The 17,833-nt window shown below is 40.4% G+C and overlaps 1 protein-coding gene across 4 annotated transcripts in view; it reads right to left on the bottom strand.

The window, feature by feature from the left end:
* The window catches only part of ADAMTSL1 (ADAMTS like 1), a 1,221,418-nt gene that overhangs the window by 157,387 nt on the left and 1,046,198 nt on the right, over nucleotides 1–17,833 (bottom strand). For all 4 annotated transcript variants that reach the window (XM_060199610.1, XM_060199611.1, XM_007535759.3 and 1 more), the window contains one exon: nucleotides 2,798–2,977. In XM_060199610.1, the coding sequence (XP_060055593.1) occupies nucleotides 2,798–2,977 (180 nt within the window). The remainder of the gene's footprint in view (nucleotides 1–2,797; nucleotides 2,978–17,833) is intronic.

The following is a 17,833-nucleotide window of genomic DNA, read 5'->3' as shown; positions in this document are numbered from 1 at the left end:
GCTGTAAACCATTAATCCCCAATAAAGAAATAAAAAAATAAATAATGTCTCTACTTAGAAAAAACTACATCTAAGTTCCTTCCTCAGCATCCCAGTCCTTGCAGACTATCACTGATAGACTCAGGAGAGCAGCACATTTTACAATATCCCCTTGGGAGAAGATGTCTAATTGGAACTACTTACTTGAAGAATATATCAGTGCTTTCTCCTGCATTATTTTTGTTGCTATCATTTTTACATATGCCATATCAGTATCTTATGGGAAAACTGTCACTATCATGCTCATGTATGCACACACAAATACACACAAGCTCTTTCCCCACAATCATTTATCCTTATGAGATTTTTTTCTTCTAAAATAAGTAAAGATACACAGCTATATACAAGATACTGGGTACTGTACAGCAAACCATAACAAAAGGACTTTTCAAAGTTAACCCAATTACCAAATAATGTGATGATAACATTAACTATCCATTGTCTTTTTGAACCCTAAGACAGCAGGAATCTCACATCTCTACTATAGAGCCTCTACTTCCCCCAGTCCTGGAACCCTTGGACAGGGCCCACTTTCCCGTATGCCTCTCCCAATCCATATAAAATGATATTGCATCTGCTGATCGCAACCTAATCAACACAATGATTGCCAACTCAACATGCTTCAGCTCAAACTGTGTCCAGAGACTTCACGTGTGGAATGACAACACTTCAGCTTCATTACTCAGGAGAGACCTTTCCTTTCATAATTCCATCTCAGGTGGTTCACTTTCTAACAAAGTCCCAAAACCTAGATATACACCAGTTTCTGTGAGAGAGAGCATATGTTCACACGTATCCATAAACTACTGCAAAATATATACCTGAAAGCAGAAGCACACTAGAGTTTGCAGTGAGTATCCCCCTAACACTTCCTCTCCACTATTCCAAGTTTTGGGTCCATGATTGCTCAACAATTTGTTTGGCTTTGTATGTTAACTCTCTTTTCAGTCACCAGGTTCCAGATGCCATCAGGATGCCGGCCAGGCTTCCCTGGACTGAAGATCCCACCAATGTGTCCTGGAGCTCTGCTTCCCCAGAGACCCACCCTACTAGGGAAAGAGAGAGGCAGACTGGGAGTATGGACCAACCAGTCAATGCCCATGTTCAGCGGGGAAGCAATTACAGAAGCCAGACCTTCCACCTTCTACAACCCACAATGACCCTGGGTCCATGCTCCCAGAGGGATAGAGAATGGGAAAGCTATCAGGGGAGGGGGTGGGATATGGAGATTGGGTGGTGGGAATTGTGTGGAGTTGTACCCCTCCTACTCTATGGTTTTGTTAATTTATCCTTTCTTAAATAAAAAAAGAAAGAAAAATAAGTAAAGATAATCGTTCCCAATTGTGAGACATATGTGTTAGGATGCTGATAGCAGTTATTTTACCTCCAAATTACAAAATGTGTAGTGATGTAGGCTCACTCCCAATTGTTATTCTCTTAGAAGGTACCAACTGAGGGAATTCTATATGTGTTAAAAAATATATATGAGGAGGGAGTTGGGTGGTAGTGCTGTAAGTCAAGCGCACATGGCGTGAAGTGCAAGGACTGTTGTAAGGATCCTGGTTCGAGCCCCCGGCTCCCCACCTGCAGGGGAGGTCACTTCACAGGCGGTGAAACAGGTCTGCAGGTGTCTATCTTTCTCTCCCCCCTCTGTCTCTCCTCCTTTCTCCATTTATCTCTGTCCTATCCAACAATGACATCAATACCAACAACAATAACTATAACAACAATGAAACAACAAAGGCAACAAAAGGGAAAATAAGGAAATAAATAATATATGAGGTAAAAAAAATATAAGAACCAATGTTGAAAGAGGTGGTGTCTTTCCCTTCCATGGAAGCAAGAGTCTCTGTGTTTTAGTTCAACCTGCAGCAACAGCTCCACTCTGAGAACTGAATATCAGACAAAAGCAATGGGATTAGGAAGGCCAATTCAAATGCTTATATGCAAAAAGGGGGAGTCTTGAATCAGGTGTTGACATGTCACTTCAGACCTGCTGATTCTGTTCTTGGCTAAATTGGTTTGTGAGGTAATCATTTAGGGGTTTGGGTCTTCTTTATGGAAGATATAAGCTTATGAATTTGGGGGAGATGTAGGCAATTCAAAGTCATAGGAAGTGCTTATGCCAGTGTTAGAATCAGAATTATTTAGATAAGAAGGCTAGTTGGAGGTATATCCCTAACTTAGAAGGTAAAGTCAGGAATGGGGAATGCTGATGTATCATCCCCCAGATGGGAGGCAGCAGGGGAAATCAAATTCTCTTGCTGGGAAGTTGTTGAAGTTTGGGAGCCAGGAAACTGACAGTAAAGGGGGCAGGATTTCCTTGGCCTTATTTTCCTAATAAATCATGTTGCTTATTGTCCAGTACTTGGAAAAGAAGAGCTGGAGAGACTTTGCTCTTCCTGAGTAGAGACTAGAAACATCTGGGAGTGGGAGGTGCAGGGAGGTCAAGCAGGGGAGGGGTATGGAGATAGAAGGTGAATAACCCAGTGTTCTGAGAAAAATCCAGGGCCTCCTAGGCACAGATGCAGCTTGGTTCTGTTCCACGAGGAATATTTACAACTACATGCTTTTGATTGTTGAGTAAGTCTTGGTTGCTTAACTCATGTGCCTGCAGCATAATTAAAAGCTAGTTACAAGCTTTAGGTTAAGGGGCTATGAAAATACTGATCTACAATGTTAGGAGAATGCATATATTTGGGGGGGAGGGTACTTTTTAATTTTTCCCTTAACATCTTCTTCTGAGGACCATGCATACCTCTGTCCAGTCAGAGAGGAGCCACTCACTAGGACAGTCATCTTTCTTGCAGACTTGCTGGGAGGCCAGCTTTGAGGCCGAACAGAAGGTCTCCGGAAGCTCCAGGAAGCTGCCATCAGCCATGCGCTGTTTGCATAGAACCTCACGTCTCTGGATGCCCCCTCCACAGGTTCTGGAACACTGCAGAGGAACAGAAGGTCAGCCCAAGATAGAAAGTGATATATATACTTATCTGGCAGGGGAGATACCGTGATCATGAAGGAATGTGATATATGTGACTGCCAATAAAGAGTGGTGAGTTTGATGGCGTTGGTTTAATAAACAGAGAAGAAAGAAAAAGAAAAAAAAAAACAATGAAAAGTTCAGAACCAGCCCAAGGGATGTTGGTTCTTTTCCTTGAAATGAATATTGTATCAAGATCTCCACTCTGGATGTGAGGGTGATCTGGTTGCGACATCTGTCACCTCATTGATCGCCAGGGTTGATTCAGCTGATCTGGCTGGCTAGGTGGGTGTCCCCTTCCTCCCTCACCGCTCCATGTACATCCTTCCTGAAGCTGCACACTCGGTCGAAGAGGACGGCCTTCCCCGAATAGAGATGGACCCGTCTTTGGTCGAGGGTATAAGAGTAGCTGCGCTACCCTGCTAGAACCTCCAAACACGCTCTCCAGATCTCCACTCTGCACTCTTCATTTTCAGTATTTAACTAGAACATCTAGGAATTTCAAGAGCTTTTAAAGAATTCTGCTTCTAAACTGTGATTTGCAGCCACTCAAGACAGCTGGTTTAAAATGTTAGTGAAATGGAGTGTTAAGCATGTTTACGATTAGGTGAAAATAATCTGCTGCTTCCAGAGTGAATAAGAGTGAGCCATCAGTGGCATTCTGGAATAATGAATCTTCCCAAAAGGCAGCCCTTTCTCTGATGTAACTACCTGCATTATGGTATTGGAGGCATACTAGACTTAAGGTTGGATAGTGAAGTTAGACAAACTCAATTTCTTCAAACTTTCCTTGAGTTTTTCAAGCCACACAAGTCAGTGCTAAACTGTCTTTAAGTGCATTTCAAATTTGAAAAAAAAAATGAAATGAAAGTAATCATAGTGAGTCCCATTGAGGAAAATGTATTTTCTTTTTTTTTCCTTTATTATATTTTATTTATTTATTATTGAGCAGAGATAGACAGGAATTGAGAAGGGAGGAGGACGTAGACAAGGAAAGAGAGACATCTTTAGCCCTGCTTCACCACTCAGGAAGCTTTCCCTCTTAGATGGGGACCAGGTACTTGTGTACTGTAATGTGTGTGCTTAACCAGGTGTCTCACTCTCTGGCCTGGAAAATGTGTTTTCTAATGACTGGATTCAACTTCCTATGCTTGCTGGATGAAAAGAACACTAAGATAAAGACAAAACTACCAACAGAAACCAGGTCTTATTCCCACTTTACAGGTAAAGAAACTGAGGAAGGGGGTTTCTTCTTAAGGTCACACAGGGTAAGGACTGGCCCTGACAAAATCTTTCCTAACACATGGGACTACTTAGTTTCATTTCAGATGGCACATTATCTTTTCTTTAACATTTTTAATTAATTTTATTTATTTATTGGATATAGATAGCCAGAAATAGAGAGGGAATAAGTTGAGGGGGAGGAGAGAGAGAGACAGAGTGACACCTGCAACACTGCTTCACCACTCACCAAGAGCTTTCCCCCTGCAGATAGGGACTAGGGATTCAAACTGGGGTCCTTGCACATTATAACATGGGTGTTCAACCAGGTGCATCAGCACCCATCCATATATATATATATATATATATATATATATATATATATATATATATATGGAGCACTCCTCAGCTCTGGCTCATGGTGGTATGGGGAATTGAGCCTGGGACTTTGGAGCCTCAGGCATGAGAGTCTCTTTGCATAACCATTATGCTATCTACCCCTACCCTGCACATTATCTAACAAAGTTACAGATACTAGATACAGGATAGGGCTGTGGGTACAGGTGTACGTGTATCCATAAGCAAGCGGTAATTATATAACTTAAAGTAAAAGTGGTTAATAGCCTTCTGTAATTAGACTTAGACCTAATAAGCCTGAGATGCTAGTAGAAGAGTCTAAAGAAGGCATCATAAATTCTCTAATTAGACTTAAACAAAATAAGTTTAGTGATCTAGTAGAAAGGCCCAAAGAAGGTAAACCTATTACTGGTTTGGATATAACGAATGACACTCAACACTTTAAGAACTGGGAGAAAGTCCAAGCTCAACAGATGAAGGTACTACAAAAGGGGCAAGAGACTGGCTTACTTAAAAATGGCTTTTTTGGTGAATCCCATCATCTGAAGCCCTAGTGGGAAATCCTTGGATTTCTACACAGATATGATGGGCCTAGACGTTTGATATATCCCCTTCTCCATCATAGCTGGTCACTTCCATTAAGAACATCACCATAAACCCTCTCATGGGGCACTTCAGGAACTTGTCCTCACTATAAAGTAGCAATGGTAGGGACTACCACACTCTACGAAGAGAGGCTGGGTTATCCTACTCTGCCACTCAAGGAAAACTGGTACTGAAATGAGTGTAGCCCAGAATGTTCCTAGCTGTGATCATGGACTGCAAGCTGAGACCAACAATGACTCACAGGTCACACAGGCTCCTGTGTTAAATAGGAATATATATGGTCCCTGGGTCAGACTGATACGGTAAACAGTTAATTGTATTTATATATTTTCTTCAAGTTTGGGAGCTACTCTCTTCCCTAACCCAATTTTCTAGCCCTATTCTCTGCCCTAACCCAATTTTCTAGCCCTGTTCTCAACTCTGACACCATCTTCCCAAACAATATTTCGTTCATCTCCATGTTAGCTATCAAACATGCAAAAAATATGAAAGTCAACAACCAACCAAAAAGAGGTGTGTACTCCTATGTTCATAGCAGCACAATTCATAATAGCTAAAACCTGGAAGCAGCTCAGGTGCCCAACAACAGATGAGTGGCTGAGAAAGTTGTGGTATATATACACAATGGAATACTATGCAGCTATCAAGAACAATGAACCCACCTTCTCTGACCCATCTTGGACAGAGCTAGAAGGAATTATGTTAAGTGAGCTAAGTCAGAAAGATAAAGATGAGTATGGGATGATCCCACTCATCAACAGAAGTTGAGTAAGAAGATCTGAAAGGGAAACTAAAAGCAGGACCTGACCAAATTGTAAGTAGGGCATCAAAGTAAAAACCCTGTGGTGAGGGGTAGACATGCAACTTCCTGGGACAGTGGGGGGTGGGAGTGGGTGGGAGGGATGGGTCACAGTCTTTTGGTGGTGGGAATGGTGTTTATGTACACTCCTAGTAAAATGTAGTCATATAAATCACTAGTTAATTAATACGAGAGGGGGAAATTAATTGTATGTCTCAAAGATTTTCAAAACACAAACTGAATCTTTTCAATATATAGGCTGTGTAATTGATATGCAGACTCTCTCAAAAGCCTAGACCAAGTAGATCAGAAGCAACCAATAGCATAGCTATATACAAGATACTGGGTACTGTACAGCAAACCATAACAAAAGGACTTTTCAAAGTTAACCCAATTACCAAATAATGTGATGATAACATTAACTATCCATTGTCTTTTTAAACCCTAAGACAGCAGGAACCTCACATCTCCACTATAGAGCCTCTACTTCCCCCAGTCCTGGAACCCTTGGATAGGGCCCACTTTCCCGTATGCCTCTCCCAATCCATATCAAATAATATTGCATCTGCCGATCACAACCTAACCAACACAACGATTGCCACCTCAACATGCTTCACTTCAGACTGTGTCCAGAGACTTCACGTGTGGAATGACAACACTTCAGCTTCATTACTCTGGTGAGACCTTTCCTTTCATAGTATACTCTAATTCCATCTCAGGTGGTTCACTTTCTAACAAAGTCCCAAAACCTAGATATACACAAGTTTCTGTGAGAGAGAGCATATGTTCACACGTATCCGTAAACTACTGCAAAATATATACCTGAAAGTAGAAGTACACTAGAGTTTGCAGCGAGTACCCCCTAACACTTCCTCTCCACTATTCCAAGTTTTGGGTCCATGATTGCTCAACAATTTGTTTGGCTTCGTATGTTAACTCTCTTTTCAGTCACCAGGTTCCAGATGCCATCAGGATGTCGGCCAGGCTTCCCTAGACTGAAGACCCCACCAATGTGTCCTGGAGCTCTGCTTCCCCAGAGACCCACCCTACTAGGGAAAGAGAGAGGCAGACTGGGAGTATGGACCAACCAGTCAACGCCCATGTTCAGCGGGGAAGCAATTACAGAAGCCAGACCTTCTACCTTCTGCATCCCACAATGACCCTGGGTCCATCCTCCCAGAGGGACAGAGAGTGGGAAAGCTATCAGGGGAGGGAGTGGGATATGAAGATTGGATGGTGGGAATTGTGTGGAATTGTACCCCTCCTACCCTATGGTTTTGTTAATCCTTCCTTAAATAAAAAATAAAAAAAAAATTAAAAAAAATATGAAAGTCATGGGCACCTAGGAACACACCTAAAAGAGACTTCCATGCTTCTTTCCACCTAAGATCCCTATTCTCCTCTGCTTTATCACTACTTTTTGCTTTCTGTTTATTAATCATTTTGTCTTGTTTTAGATCTTATCATCTTTCTGACACCAAAATATAGATGATATCATGATTCCATCCTGATTTCTCTGGGCAGACGACATCACCAATATGTACCAGAATCTCATCTCTCCAGAGCCCTACCCCACTAGGGAAAGACAGAAACAAACTGGGGCTATGGATAGACCTGCCAATGCCCATGTCCAGTGGATAAGCAATTACAGAAGGCAGGATTCCCATCTTCTGCACCACACAAAGAACTTTGGTCCATATTCTCGGCGAGGGAAAAATGATAGGAAAAGATGACTATTAGGATTTGACCTAATTTTGCTGACTCCTAGCTAGAAGAAAAATTGAAGTTTGAGTAAGAGAGGAAATAGAGTACTACTTTTCTTAACAGTGAAGTCTTTGACAGCTTTATTTCTATAATTAATATCTATTAAATTAATTAGGCATAAAATTTGATGTCATAATGGGAAGGCTAGGGAAGCAAACACTCAACTATCAATCAGGAAGTGAATAGACTACCTAATTGATAAATGAAAATTACAATATAGGCACATTTTTTAAGAACTACCACAAGAATATTTTAAAAATCTTAAAGTAACCGACTCCAGGTAGTATGCCTACTGTAGAGAAAAGAGAAGAAAGAGGAATACACTGCTTTTGGTTCCAAGATCCTTAGTATTATTACTTGATTTTAATTTGCATACACATATTAATTAAAATATGCCTACATTATATAAATATGACAAATAATCCTCATTTTTTGGGCTGGCTTAACAACTTTGATCAAAATAATATTAAGGATCCCATTATATGGCACAGTGGATGAACCATTTGGACATTTGGACGCATGGGCATGAGGCCCTGAGTTTAATCCCCAGCATTGTATGTGCCAGAATGATGCTTTGGTCCTTTCTCTGTCTCTGTCTTCCTTTATCAAATAAATAAATAAATAAATACTTTTTAAAGTTCCTGTCTGGAAAAAATAAGAGTATTAGGGAAGTTGGGGCAGAAGGTTCATAGCAACTACTGTTCTACACCAATTCTAAAATCCAACTAGAACACACATTCTCAGGTGCTGTTGCTCTGGGGTAGGGTATTTTCCTTGATTACATCTAACTCAGTGATCTGCCAGGTATTCATTTAGTCACTACAAAAAGAAAAAAGAAAGAAAGAAAGAAAATTACCAGAGGGCTTTGAACTCAATTCCATCAAGACCCAGAGAGAGAAGAGGAAAATAAAGGACATTTGGAAGTAGTAAGTATAGGTGTGACTTAGAAAGGAAGAGAAAGCAGGAGGACCATAGAATAAAATGGGGAAATACATACAAATATAGACAGACAATTTACTTAATAACATATTACTGAAATCAAATGTTTGAAACAAATTTTGCTGACAAATCAAATTTAGAATAAATCAGATGAGATGATTCTCATACTTCAACCTTCCAAAGGCTTTTGTTTGTGATTAGAACAAAATCCACACTGCTTTAACTCTGCCACATAGCGCCCTACATGGGCTGGTTCCTTCTTGGCTGGAAGTTCAAGGCTGTCTAACTCAAATCCTTCCAACTTCATTCATTCAACACAAAGTTATTAAATACCAATTAGAGATGCAGCATTGTTCTAGATTCTAACAGTGAAGGGGAAAAAGTCTTACATGTCTCTGCAATCTCCTGTCATCTACTGTTACTCTTTTCTTGAATATTCCAGTCACACTGATCCTCTCTCTCTCTCTCGCTCTCGCTCTCTCTCTGTCTCTCCTTGTTAATCCTCAAATAGGCCACACTTGTTAGTTATTTCCCATAGAGCTTTTACTTTTTTCTTTTTTAAAAAAAATTTTTATGTATAAAAAGGAAACATAGACTAAGCCATAGGATAAGAGGGGTACAACTTCACACAATTCCCATCACCAGAACTCTGTATCCCATCCCCTCCCCTGACAGCTTTCCTATTCTTTAACCCTCTGGGAGTATGGACCCATTGTCCATCCCCAAGGTCACTGTGGGATGCAGAAGGTGGAAGGTCTGGCTTCTGTAGTTGCTTTCCCGCTGAACATGGGCATTGATAGGTTGATCTATACTCCTAGCCTGTCTTTCTCTTTCCCTACTAGGGAAGGGCTCTGGGGAAGCATAGCTCCAGGACACACTGGTGGGGTTGTCTGTCCAGGGAAGTCTGGTTGGCATCCTGCTAGCATCTGGAACCTGGTGGGTGAAAAGAGAGTTAACATACAAAGTCAAACAAATTGTTGACCAATCATGGACTTAAAGGCTGGAATAGTGCAAATGAAGAGTTGGGGGGGGGGGTCTCTGTTTTGTAGATAGCTAGTAGGCATATTTTAGTTATATTCCAAAAGACCTGTGGCTATACTAGATATTGGAGCAGTTTGGAACGTTCCTACTTATGACCACAGAATGTGAGCTCAGATCTACAGGGATGCAGAGGTCACATAGGCTCCTAAGCTGAATATGGGCCCCAGATCACATCAAATCGATGGGGTTTACAATCAGCAATATTTATACATCTTTCCCATATTTGGGAGCTACTCTCTTCCCTGATCCAGCTTTCTGGTCCTTCTGCCAGCCATGACATCATCTCCTCAGACAATAATTAAGATCCACTTATCCACCTACATATGAGATTTCAGGCTCAGGAAAAAAAAAACTAGTATACTCTTTTCTTTATCTGGATGACTGTTGCATCTTCATGTAGCTAAGTCTAACCATCCAGCTTCAATTCAATTTATACCCTGCAAAAGTAACTAAAAATAGTCTCTTTTTAACTTAAAGTTTATTTTTTAAATATCTGTTCTAAATAGTCTCCTTCCTTCCAGAAATTATCATCCATTAGTCTCTTAGCTCTGTAAAGTGACAGGTTTTGCTCCTTGTTGCTTACATTAGTGTTTGAGAATTGCACTCAAAACTTCCCTCTTGTATGATAGTAATTTTCTAATTTTTTACTTTTTAGTGAGAGACATTAGTATTTGATGAATTTATCTGTAGCTTACTTTTTATGTCCTCTCATTTATTTTTTAATATAGGTATTCTTTTTTAATGAGAGGTAAAGAGAGTAAAAGAAGAGAGAGATGTCAGAGCACTGCTCAGCTCTGGGTTATCCTGGAGATTGAACCTAGAATTTTAGAGCCTCAGGCATGAAAGTTTTTTTTTCTTTTGCCTCCAAGGTTATGTCTGGGGCTCGGTGCCTGCACTGCAAATCCACTGCTTCTGGCGACCATTTTTTCCCTTTTGTTGCCCTTGTTGTTTATTGTTGTTGTTGTTATTTCTGTCATTGTTGTTGGATAGGACAAAGAGAAATCGAGAGGGGAGGAGGAAAGATGGATACCTGCAGACCTGCTTCACTGCTTGTGAAGCAACACCCCTGCAGGTGGGTAGCTGGGAGGCTCTAACTGGGATCCTTACGCGGGTCCTTGCACCTTGCGCCACGTGTGCTTAACTGGCTGCGCTTCTGCTCATCCCCCCCCAAAGTATTTTGCATAACTATTATCTGCCAACCCTCACTTATTTTTTAATTAATGATTTTTTGATTTTTATGACTTTTTAAAACAAGTTCTTGTTTATAAAATGGAAACACTGACAAGACCATAGGATAAGAGGGATACAATTCCACACAATTCCTACCACTAGAACTCCATATCCCATGCCCTCCCCTGATTTTTCAGTGGTTAAGAACTGAACTGAATGGTAAAGTGGTTCTTATTTTAGCTGATGTTTCATGCTTATGTGAAGATAACTATGTGTGCTGCAATGAAAACGCACTGCACTTTTCTAAAGAAGTAATGGTTGGTCTACAAAATCATTACCTCCCAACCTCAAAATGACAAACACTCTTCTTTTAATCCTTTGATTACAATTCACAATCAAATTCCTCCTGGGTCCTACTGAGATTGTCAGGCATAAAGAAGATGCTTTTAATGCGTCTGTCACCTGGTGACAGGTATTTTAAGATACTTTATAAGTTATGGCAGATGTGGAAGAGTACAGATGTCTTTATTGCTTGATGGTTTCCTTTTTCTAAACATGTTCTAAGGCACATGGGTTTCCATTCAACTCAAGTAAATGTTCCAAACATACAGAAGTAGTTGAATAAGACCAGCTTTCAGATTCAAGTTGCTCATTAGAGCTCCTTAGTGAATGTGGCAGTAAGGGGGAAAAATCCATTATAATTTTCTCTTGCTGTCAAATTGAGGAAATATATGAGGCATAATTGATCACACTTCATGAATGGAGGTATCATTAAGTTGTGCTATAGATGAGATCACTTATTTAAAATAGCACAGCTGGGTCACCAGTTTGCAAATTTAAGGGACAGACACTCAGATCATTACCTACAATACTGTACAGAAGTCCGAGACAACATGATAACTCAACAGTTATATATAAAGTTAAAAAAAAACTACCTTGCTATTTTTATTTATACAAGCAGTTTTTTTAGGAACTGTTCAATACCAAGCAGGTAAACTATAGGCTCTTAATAAAGTCCTTATGGGTTCTTACACTCTAACCTGCATAGAATATTCTAGCCAAATACTTTGTCAATCTGCTTTGAGCCAGTGCTTTAACAACAAAAGAAAATTTGACCTTCCTTAGACACAGAAGCTTTCTTGGCTCAGGTGACTTGACCATGCTGTTCATACTATGAGGAATGCCCATCCTCTCTTCATCCTTTTAGAAACTTCCAAGACACCCCCTGTAAACCCAGCTCAGATCTTCACTAATGACTCCTCTAGTCCCTCAACCACAAGGTGCATAAGTCACTTCCCATCCACCTTGAGCTGGAAGGCTACTCCTTCTACAAGCCTAGTCATTTATGTGCTTGCTACTTTCCTCCTCTTCTCTGAACACATGCAGGATTAAGTGTCTTTTGAGTAAAGAGAGTGTATTCCTCTTTCTATTCCCCAGTGCCTAGTGTAGCATCTGGGAAAAAAAAATCAAGTGCTTCATAAAAGTTTGTGGAATTGTTGATCGGATGGATGAAAGAGCCAAAAACCCAGATGGTAAAAGATGTAAAACAAATATCAGCTGATGGGCTGAACATCCACCTTTTATCAGGCTGTTTCATCATTAGCCAGAAGCTGCTTCTCAGTGAGCCAGCAGTGGGTTCCAGCCAGATGTAGCATGTCTTTTGCTGAGAGCTCTGAGCCTCCAGAAATGGCAGATGACCGTCTAGCTGAGTTAATAATGTCAGGATTGTGTTCTTACATACTGCTCTTTCCTTTGCTCAGAAAGCTTCCCAGGTGTATTTATGTTGATGAAAAGATGTTTTTAGAAATTTACAAAAACTTGGAGAAGATAAAATTTCAAAGTTACTGAGGCATCAAAGCCTGTAATGGCTTTGAAGACATGCTGAGAATACCTGGTGAGACTGACAGTTCTGAGATGAGAGACATAATGCAAAGAAGACAAGTTTTGAAAAGGGACAGCCAGAGAAATTCAATAAAACTAAATGAAAGATGTTTGTCTCTATGAATCATCCCTTAGAATAATATTGCAGTATGACAAAGTAGATTTCTGGGAAGGGGTATTATTTTAAGTATTTACAATAAATAGAATGAATAATAAAAAAACTTTTATGGGCCAGGGGTGGCTCACCTTGTTGAACATATATGTTAAAATGTGCAAGGACTTGGGTTTAAACTTCTGGTCCCCACCTGCATAGGGAAAGCTTTGCAAGTGGTGAAGCAGTGATGCAGGTGTCTCTCTTTCTCTCTCCCTCTCTGTCTTTCCCTTACTTCTTGATTTCTGGCTGATTCTATCTAATTAATAAAGATAATAAAATTTAATTTGAAAAATAGTTTTATTGCTTATTTGAGCATAACATACTTGTTTTATGATATAAGTATGGTCATATATTCATTTATTTTTGTATGAAATGTACAGAATAAACAATAAGAAAAACAGTAGAAAGTTGTTTCTATATAAAATAAAATCCTCCCATAGTCAGTGCATAACTCTGTCTGTATTGACACTTGGTTTCATCGTGGTAGTCTAATTAGGACTTGACCTCCTGGGTAACTCAATTCATGTTACCCAGTCTAATATGAAGCAACGTTTATGCTTTAAGGTCAACTTTTTAGTTTTAACACTGTGCTTGGCTTACAGGCTTTAACTCATTATTTTATCATTTATTGAGTATTTGTTAAGAGCCAGGTGCTATATTTGGTGCTGAAGATTTAAGATGAATAAAACATGGGCAGTATGGGGCCATGTGGTGGCACACCTGGTTGAGCACACACATTACAGCTAGCAAGGACCCAGGTTAAAGCCCCAGTCCCCACCTGCATCAGGGAACTGTTATGAGTCATGAAACAGTGTGGCAGGTCCTCCTCCTCTCTTTTCCTCTCTTTTCCTCTCCTTTCCTCTCCTTTCCTCTCCTTTCCCTCTCCTTCCCTCTCCTTTCCTCTCCTTTCCTCTCCTTTCCTTTCCTTTCCTTTCCTCTCCTTTCCTTTCCTTTCCTTTCCTTTCCTTTCCTTTCCTTTCCTTTCCTTTCCTTTCCTTTCCTTTCCTTTCCTCTCCTCTCCTCTCCTCTCCTCTCCTCTCCTCTCCTCTCCTCTCCTTCCCTCTCCTCTCCTCTCCTCTCCTCTCCTCTCTCCTCTCCTCCCCTCCCCTCCCCTCCCTACCCTCCTCTCCTCTCCTCTCCTCCACTCTCCTCTCCTCCACTCTCTCTCTTTCTCTATCTCTCTCTATCTCTGTCTACCCTCTCAATTTCTCTGTCTCTATCTAAAATAAATAATAATAATAATATCTAAAATAAATAAAGTGGATAGTAAGTTTCAAGTATTTGCAATCCAGTCAGGGAGAAGAAATCACTATGAAATATGGTTTGTTTTACAAACAAGGAAGTAGAGAGGAATACAGAGGAGAGCACAATTAGACTTCTGTAGAAAAATTAGGAAACTTCTCTACAGACGATGACATATAAGGGGTTGACCAATGAAATCAAAAGTGCTGAAAGAGTTAACTTACATATGCATAGAAGGGAACTGAAGGACTATGACATGTTCAAACAACTTTCAGGAGTCCTGACACAGTAAAGCATAGAGTTTAAGGGGAGCAGAATTTGGGAAATGAGATCAAGAAATCACATAAAGGATGGATAGTGAAGTGTTTTAAATATAATATATACGTCATTTAAAAAATGATTCATTTCTTTAATATGAAAGAAAAAAAGAGAGAACCAGAGCACTACAGCATATGGTGCCAGGTTGGAAACACAGAACATGCAAGTTATATACAGTCTTTTTTTTTAAAAAAAAATTTACTATCTTTATTTATTGATTGGATAAAGACCATCAGAAAACAAAAGAAGAGATAAATGAAGAGACACAAAAAGACATCTGCAGCACTGCTTTACCACTTGCAAAGCTACCCCCCTGCAGGTGGGGACTGGGCATTTGAAGCTGGGTCCTTGGGCATTATAACATGTGCGCTCAACCAGGTGCACTGCCACCCAGCCCCCACAGTCTTAAGGCAATATTGAGCATCATAAAGAATTTTTAAAGTGGGTGACATCATTTTTCAATTTGTAGAAAATGGTTCAGGAAGTAAAGAACAAGGGTTCCACACACTACTGCTCTGTGAGGTAGTAATAGGTATGACATGGAGAAAGGGTTTCTTAGAGAGAAAGGGAGAGAGCGAGAGAGAAGGAGAGAGAGGGAGAGAGAGGGAGAGAGAGAGGAAGAGAGGGAGAGAGAGAGGAAGAGAGGGAGAGGGAGAGAGGGAGAGGGAGAAGGAGAGGGAGAGGGAGAGGAAGAGGAAGAGGGAGAGGGAGAGGGAGAGGGAGAGGGAGAAAGGGAGAGGGAGAGGGAGAGGGAGAGGGAGAGGGAGAGGGAGAGGGAGAGGGAGAGGGAGAGGGAGAGGGAGAGGGAGAGAGAGAGAGAGAGGGCTAAAAATGCTATATACCTTCATCCTATTTGGAGGTTCTGAGAGAGAGAGAGAGAGAGAAAACTAAAAATGCTATATACCTTCATCCTATTTGGAGGTTCTCAGTACAGGTGACTAATTTAAAGATGTGACAGAGGTAAAGAAGCATCACTACCAGGCTTGAAGACACCAGCTAATAGGTGAACCAATACAGGGAAACCAAGTTAAAGGAAGCTTGTAATTGTTTGGCCAGTTGTGAGACTGGAAGAAAGGCAAGCCCACAACACTTCATCTCCACTATTTCAACCTTTGGGTCCATTATTCTTCAACAATTTGTTTGGCTTTGTAGGTTAACTCTCTTTTCACCCACCAGGTTCGAGATGCCATCAGGATGCCGGCCAGGCTTCCCTGGACTGAAGACCCCACCAATGTGTCCTGGAGCTCTGCTTCCCCAGAGACCCACCCTACTAGGGAAAGAGAGAGGCAGACTGGGAGTATGGATCGACCAGTCAACGCCCATGTTCAGCGGGGAAGCAATTACAGAAGGCAGACCTTCCACCTTCTGCAACCCACAACGACCCTGGGTCCATACTCCCAGAGGGATAGAGAATGGGAAAGCTATCAGGGGAGGGGATGGGATATGGAGATTGGGTGGTGGGAATTATGTGGAATTGTATCCCCCCCATCCTATGATTTTGTTAATGTCTCCTTTCTTAAATAATAATAATAATAATAATACAAGAAAGGATGACAGCAGTGGAGCCTGGGGAGATATGGGAGGGGAAATCAACAGGATTTGGGTGTGAACAGAAATGAAGCTGAATGGCTCCAGTTTCTTGCTGGAGAGCATGCTAGTTAGTGGCATCACCCACACTACAGACTAAAGGAAGGAATCCTAGGACTGCTGGAGAAGGTGATGGGTAGCTATGTTACTGGGACTGATATCAGATCCATGGATTTTGAGCTAACTAGGACATATGAAGTTCAGAAGAGCAAAAGACAATTAGAGACAGTACTGAGAGACAACAGTGGTCAAAACTGAGCAAAATTAAATTAGGTCTCAGAGACTGATGACTAGAAATTCACTTGGAAACAAACCCAGATGCCCTATGACAGATATATACCTAAGAAAGTTGTGATGTATCATAGAAGACCTCACCATAATATGTCCTTTAATGTTATTTATATATAGCTATATCTTATAAAGTAATACCACCAGTTGCTTCTGTTCTAGGCTTTTAGGAGATTTAATATTTCAAAGAAGTCATTATTAGAAATGTATTAACAATTTAAGGCCACTGTTAAAATTCAATCTGATTATCAATTTACAGTCTTGAGTGCTTAGATTGAAGAAACATACACTCAGAGATATGGTCTATGCACTAAAAAGTTAGAGACATTCAACCCATTTTCCCTCTCTCATATTAATTGGTGATTTGTGAGACTATAAGTTAATAAGAGTGTACATCAACACCATTCCTACCACCAAAATTCTTTGTTCTCTTCCTTCCCCCCACCCCACCAGTCCCAGTGAAACTGAATATCTATCCTCATCCTCCACCCAGAGATTTTTACTTTGGTGCCATACTCCAAACTCAGTCAGATTCTGCTTTGAATTTCCCTTTCTGTTCTTCTTTCTCAATTTCTGTTTATGAGTGGGATCATCCCATACTCATCTTTGTCTTTCTGACTTATCTCACTTAACATAATTCCTTCTAGCCCCATCCAAGATGGGTTAGAAAAGGTGGGTTCATTATAATTCTGATGGTGGGAATTGTGTGGAATTGTACCCTTCTTATCCTATGGTCTTGTCACTATTTCCATTTTATAAATAAAAATTATATAAATTTTAAAAAACAAAAAAACAAGAAAGTTGTGATGTGTATACACACACACACACACACACACACACACATTCAGCTGTTAAAAATGATGAAGTCATCTCCTTTGCCTCATCTTGTATGGAGCTTGAAGGAATCATGTGAAGTGAGATAAGCCAAAATGAGAAGGATGAATACAGGATTATTTCACTCTCAGGTGAAATTAAGAAACAGGAACAAAAAGGGAAAACACAAAGTAAAAGTTGGTCTGGATTTGGTGTATTGCACTAAGGAAGGGAACTCTGGGGAGGTACAAGGGAGGGGAACATTGGATGCCCTGGAACATGATTGTGTAAAAGGACTGGTATGAATGGGGTGAAAGTGTTTTGCAGACACATATCATGGAGAGATGAGAAACTGTAATGTCAACAACTGTAATGTAACCCATTAACTTCTCCCATAATGTAAAAACAAAATTGAAAAAGAACAGGATTTCTACTACAAGCACTTTGTGGATTAGTTACCTTGCCCATCTAATATCAAATAAGCTTTCATGGAAATACAAGCGGTATACAATACATCTCTGGGTTTAATATTCCTATTACTGTGTGAAACTTGGGTTCTGTATTCACTAAAATTCAAAGAAATTCCTCCAAAGAGCTTCCTACTAATAATAGAAAACAAAAACTATACATGTGA

The sequence above is a fragment of the Erinaceus europaeus genome, chromosome 10 (genome assembly GCF_950295315.1).
Source record: "Erinaceus europaeus chromosome 10, mEriEur2.1, whole genome shotgun sequence".
NCBI lineage: Eukaryota > Metazoa > Chordata > Mammalia > Eulipotyphla > Erinaceidae > Erinaceus > Erinaceus europaeus.
The sequence above is the reverse complement of the archived record's forward strand: the minus strand, read 5'-3'. Positions and strand labels throughout refer to the sequence as shown.